Source organism: Carlito syrichta, unplaced genomic scaffold (assembly GCF_000164805.1).
Source record: "Carlito syrichta isolate Samal-C Ts95f unplaced genomic scaffold, Tarsius_syrichta-2.0.1 Scaffold316060, whole genome shotgun sequence".
NCBI lineage: Eukaryota > Metazoa > Chordata > Mammalia > Primates > Tarsiidae > Carlito > Carlito syrichta.
In genome coordinates this window covers 1,175,509-1,181,147 of record NW_007260156.1, presented here as the reverse complement: position 1 = coordinate 1,181,147, position 5,639 = coordinate 1,175,509, and the positions used below count along the sequence as shown (strand labels likewise).

The window sequence follows — 5,639 nt, the reverse complement described above, 5'->3', positions numbered from 1 at the left end:
TTTGCCCTTTACCAAGATGGCAGCCTCTCGCCCTCTTTTACATTCCAGCCACTTTACCAAGATGGCTGCCACCGGAAGTACGTCGCGAGAGGCGGGGGAAAGTCTGCGCGCGCGCGCACCAAACCGGATTTCGGGGCGCCGGCGGCGGAATGCTTCCTTTGACAAGATGGCGGCGGGAAGCAGTAGCGGAGATGGCGGGCAGGGCTCGAAAAAGAAGGCCGACTCTGGCTTCCTGGGGCTGCGGCCCACTTCAGTGGACCCGGCGCTGAGGCGGCGGAAACGAGGCCCCAGAAATAGAAAGCGAGGCTGGCGGCGGCTCGCTCAGGAGCCGCTGGGGCTGGAGGTTGACCAGTTCCTGGAGGACGTGCGGCTGCAGGAGCGCACGAGCGGGTACGGGGGGCGGGACTTCCGGGAGCTGGGCCGGCGTCGGCGCTGTCAGGTGGGAGGCGGGGGTGGAGAGGGTTCGGGTCCCGGGGGACGCGTGTCGTGGGTCCCGCCGGGGAATTCGGGAGGACGGGTGAGGGACTCGGGCTGGGAAACGGGGGACCTTGGTAGAGTTACCAGATTCAGCAGATAATTGTACAAGACGTCCACCTAAATCTGAAGTAGGTGAACGATTTTTTTTTAACGTATGTGCGTTCCGTAATTCCGTCCTAGCTCTAAATATTAAGTCTGTAAACCGGCCGGGCGTGGTCGCTCACGTGCCTGCCATCTCCGCACTTAGGGAGACCGAGGAGGGAGGATCGCCTGAGCCCAGGAGGTCGAGGCTGCGGTGAGCCGCGATCACGCCACCGCACTCCGGCCTGGACGACACAGTGAGGGCCCCGACTCAAAAATTTAAAAAAACAAAAGAAAGGTTTTAAAGTCCTGTAAACAGGGGGGCGAGGCCTTAGCCTGGAAGAGCCCCGTGGCCGGAGGAGGGTGCTTGGATGCGCCTAAGAGGAAGGCGGGCCCCCCCCCCCCCGGAGGTTAAACCTGCTCTCTCCCCCGCGCCTGTGGCTAGCATTCTGTGTTTCCGTCTCCCAGTGGCTTGCTGTCAGAGGCCCCCGATGAAAAGCTCTTCTTTGTAGATACTGGCTCCAAGGAAAAAGGTGAGGAGGGTCTTTGGTGGTGGCGCGTGTCTGTTATTGTCAGGTAACCTCCAGCAGCCTCAGGAGATCTGTGTGAACGACCTGGCCTGAAGGGCAGATAGATACCTGCTGCACGGGGGTCGGTTTCAGTGTGAGCAAGTGAACCCTGAACAGACGGAAAACAAGCTGGAGACTAATTTAGAGAAGACGGGTTTTCTGTTTTTAGGTTATCAGTGATTTCCGCGGATAGGTAAGATTCCACGGTCTGCCTTGGTAAATGGGCTAGAAACACATTAAGTGATCTCTTGTTAGCTTGCAGGAGCAGACCTGTTTTCGTTAGTAAGAGAAAGGTTAGTAAGAACAAGTGGGGTTGGACGTGGTGGCTCATGCCCATCATCCCAACCCTTTGGGAGACCAAGTTAGGAGGATTGCTTGAGCTCAGGGGTTGGAGATTAGTTTGGGCAACATAGAAGTTGCAAGAAAAAGAAACGAACTGGGTGTGTTTGTGCGGGCCTGTGGTCTCAGCTACTTGGGAGGCTGAGGCAGAAGGATCGCATGAGCCCAACTGGTTGAGGCTGTAGTCACCGTGATAGTGCCACTGCTTTCTAGCTTGAGCCACAGAGTAAAACCCTGATTTTTTAAAAAAGGAGAAATACAAGGCAGAAAATGCTAGTCGTGCAGAGAATCGGCCATCCCGCTGTACCCCCACGCCAGCTCTGTGCCCTCACTGGCCTTCAGTGTCCCCTGACCGCCACTTTCTCTTCCCTACTGCGTCTTGGCGCCCCTGGGGTGGCTGTGGGTGTGATTCCAAGTCCCCAGCACAGGGCCAGCCTCCTAATGGCACCTGGGTGTGGTGGAGGGTCAGGGCTTGGGCACGTTGGGCCCCACCCTGCACCTGGGGTGCAGGCCTCACAGCTCCAGGGGAGCTGAAGTGGTAAGCGGGGTTAGCTTCGGGCAGCGCCGAGACCGAGGCCTGGACTCTTTCTTCTTCCTCCTTCCCCAGAGTTGAAAAAGAAGAGGACCAAAGTCCAGAAAAAGTCGCAACTTCTCAAGAAGCCCCTTCGGGTTGACCTCGTCCTTGATAACACATCCAAGATCCCTGCCCCCAAAGAGTGAGTGTCCCCACGCCTCGGGCCTGTCTTTCCTCCAGATCTTGGTCCTGAAGGACTTCTGGGGGATGGGGTGACAAGTGAGGCTTCCTTGGAGGGGAGGGCAGGTTGGATTTGGGCCTTGGAGGCAGATTGGAGAGAGTGAGGCTGGGTGTTGGGGCAGAGGCTGTGAGGATGGGTCTGGACCTGACGGGGGGCTGTGGGGTGGTGGCGCCTGCTAACTCGGCGCCGTGGGTTAGGGGTGAGCAGCCGGGCCCCTGAGGTGGGGATGTGGGCGGAGGAGAGAGTTTTTGGGTGACACGAGGTCTGTGTGACATGGCAGGGCAGGCATCCAGGGTGAGGGTGCTGCTTTGTTGGATCTCAGGAGAGAGGCTGGCGCTGAGACAGACCTGAGGCGAGGCACCTTTGGAGAGGGGGTGGTAGGGGAGGCCAGCTGCTCCTTAGGCCATCACCTCACTTGGCCACCTCTCTTCAACCAGCATCCTTGCCCACCAAGTTCCCAACGCCAAGAAGCTCAGGCGGAAGGAGCAGCTATGGGAGAGGTTGGCCAAGCAGGGAGAGCTGCCCCGGGAGGTGCGCAGGGCCCAGGCCCGACTCCGCAGCCCTCCCGTGGCCACGGCCAAGCCTGGGCCCCAGGACACCATCGAGCGGCCCTTCTATGACCTCTGGGCCCCAGACAGTGAGTGATCCTCCTGCCCCGTGAACAGGGATGGGACTGCCACGCGCACTCGTGTGTTGTGCACTGCACAAGAGCGAGTGTCTAATGGGGGCCCTGTGGGTGTTGCTTTGGTGATCTGCCAGCCGAGGCGCGCGTTCCGAAGTGGCGTCCTTCCCTTACTGAGGTGTGGAGGCTCCTGCTCTCAGCCGTGGGGCTCCTCCACTCTCTGACGCCATCCAGACATGGTTTTGCTTGGTGTTCAAGCCCCCAGGGTCTGCAAGTCAGTCCTTCCCTCCCCTGAGCTTTCGTGCAGCCTTTATGAAATGGGTGACCAGGGGGCTCCTTGGGCCACAACCCTCTTCTGCCGGGGAGCGCCCTAGCAGCTGCCCCTCACTCTCTCCGCAGACCCTCTGGACAGGCCGCTGGCCGGCCAGGATGAGTTTTTCCTGGAGCAGACCAAGAAGAGAGGGGTGAAGGTGAGGTGTGGAGGTTTGTCCTGGTGCAGGGACCCGTGGGGTAGGAGCTGCCAGAGAGAGAGCACTGGGACACAGGTGGCTGCTCTGAGGTCAGACTGCCGAGGGACGGGTGTGCAGGGCCAGAGACCCGGAGCCAAGGCCTGAGGGGGCCTGAGCCAGCAGCAGCCAGGCTGCAGGTGACCAGGGCAGTCCTCGGGCGGAAGCACCAGGACCAGCTGGAGCTTGGGTGCGGGAAGAGTTGGGACCCTAGCAGGGCCTCTGTGAGTGGAGAAAGGTGGGAGGGACACAGAGAGACAGGGCCAGGGTCCCCTGAAGGCACGCTCTCGTGGCACCATCGCCCCCAAAGGCCCCTGTCCTGGCACCACACTGGGGACATGTCAGCCTCACACAGTCTCAGCCACCTCCTCTCGCCTTCGCAGCGGCCACCGCGCCTCCACTCCAAGCCCTCCCAGGCGCCTGCCGTGGAGGTGGTGCCCGCCGGAGCCTCCTACCGCCCCACCTTTGAAGACCACCAGGTACTTGCCCCGGCCTCTGTCAGCTGAGCTCTGCCATGTGGGCAGCACGCCCTGGCCATTGCATCCCTGTGTTGGGGACTCTGAAGTGACTTAGGCAGCCCTGGGCCTGTCCTCATGGGTTCATGGCCCATTGAGGTAACAAGCCTGGGCCCAGACAGCAATGGCCCTGCACAACTGGGCCGGGGGTCAAGAAGGGTCCCTGGAGGAGGAGACGCCAGAGTGGAGATGGAGACTGAGGGGGTTTGCGCCAGGTGGAGGGGAATGGGTTTCCAGGCGGAGGGAACAGCATGAACAAAGGCCCAGGGGTGAGACGAGGCGCCTCTTGGCAAGTCCACAGGACAGACACATAGGTCGTGATCACACGGTGGTGAGCTGGTGACCAGGCGACATTTATCAAGGGTGGAGGCCGTTCATCGACCGGGAAACCTGGCCCTGAGAGTCCTCGTGTTCGAGTCACAGGCGTCTGTCAAGCACAGATGTGACCGATGATGGGGACAGAAGTGCCCGCCCTCAAGGCACCCTGCTAGCCAGGTTCCCAGAGAGAAATCGAGTGGTGCAGGATGTGTGTTGGGGCAGCAACCAGCCAGCAGGGCCGAGGGCCGGACTCCTTGCCCGGGAACGCAGCGGCGCATGCACTCCATCAGAGGACCCACCAGCCTGCTCAGGGCATTACGGGGGCCGGCGCCCTGTGAGGAGCAGACAGGCCTCTTCTGTCTGCAACTGCTTTGCAGAGAAACAGCCCCACACTTCACCCTAGGGAAGCCTCATTCCCCGCAGCCTGCAGCCCCCAGGCGTCCAGGCTCTGGGATCTGTCTGCTCTAGACAGTTGACGTGAATGATGCTGAGCACAGGCGTGGAGACCAGGCAGCTCGGTGGGAGTGGGAAGAGGGTGGGATGCGCCGGAGAAGGGGAGGGGAGGAGCGGCCAGGCCGTGGGGCAGGTGGGAGCTGAGAGTTGGGTCTCTGGAGTTACAGGAGAGCCCTGGGGACGGTCCTCACCCCGCCCCACCCCCCACAGACCCTGCTCTTGGCGGCCCACGAGGTCGAGCTGCAGCGGCAGAAGGAGACGGAGAAGCTGGAGCGGCAGCTGGCCCTGCCTGCAGGAGAGCAGGCCGCCACCCAGGTGAGCTGCCACCCAGGGCAGCCCTGCAGCCCCGCCCAGACCTACCTCCCCTCTAGTCACTGACACTGCCTCCTCCCCTCCCCGCCTCCCCCAGGAGTCCACATTCCAGGAGCTGTGCCAGGGCCTGTTGGAGGAGTCGGATGGCGAGGGGGAGCCCGGCCCGGGCCAGGAGCCTGAGGCTGCAGGAGCTGAGGCCGGGCCCATTCCCACCCGCCCAAACACCATGGAGAAAAAGACAGAGCAGCAACGGCGGCGGGAGAAGGCGGCTCGCAGGCTGGTGAGTGCCTGCCAGCCTGCTGGGGCCCTTTGTTTCTCCCAGGTGTGGGCAGCCTAGCCCCACCCCGGCTGGCGCTCTGCTGCTGGGGACCCCCGGCCACCCTTTACTAAGACCCTTTGTCCAGGATCCTCTGGGCTGGGGATGCAGCAGTCCTCGGCACCGCCAAGTGAGGGGTGTTGAGGCAGTTTGTAGGCCTCAGAGAAGCGAGTGGGCGGTGGGGGGGTTCAGGAGACTGCTGCTGTGAGGACGCAGTGGGCAGCTGGGGGCGGGATGGGGCCAGAAAGGCCTCTGGGCAGGCAGACTTGGAGGGCCGGGCCGAGAGAAGGGCCTCGGTTCGGCTGGCCCTGACCCCACCCTGTCCCCACAGCGGGCACAGCAGGCCGTGGTGCGGGCCGCTCGGCTCCAGCACCAG

The 5,639-nt window shown here is 62.2% G+C and overlaps 1 protein-coding gene across 1 annotated transcript in view; it reads left to right on the top strand.

The window, feature by feature from the left end:
- The first annotated feature begins 117 nt into the window (after nucleotides 1-117).
- Nucleotides 118-5,639, top strand: part of NOP53 (NOP53 ribosome biogenesis factor) — a 6,864-nt gene continuing 1,342 nt past the window's right edge. The window contains exons 1-9 of the mRNA XM_021706854.1: nucleotides 118-390; nucleotides 1,027-1,091; nucleotides 2,074-2,182; nucleotides 2,659-2,858; nucleotides 3,243-3,313; nucleotides 3,733-3,828; nucleotides 4,846-4,950; nucleotides 5,045-5,227; nucleotides 5,595-5,638. Coding sequence (XP_021562529.1) covers nucleotides 167-390; nucleotides 1,027-1,091; nucleotides 2,074-2,182; nucleotides 2,659-2,858; nucleotides 3,243-3,313; nucleotides 3,733-3,828; nucleotides 4,846-4,950; nucleotides 5,045-5,227; nucleotides 5,595-5,638 — 1,097 coding nt within the window. The 5' untranslated portion in view covers nucleotides 118-166. The remainder of the gene's footprint in view (nucleotides 391-1,026; nucleotides 1,092-2,073; nucleotides 2,183-2,658; nucleotides 2,859-3,242; nucleotides 3,314-3,732; nucleotides 3,829-4,845; nucleotides 4,951-5,044; nucleotides 5,228-5,594; nucleotide 5,639) is intronic.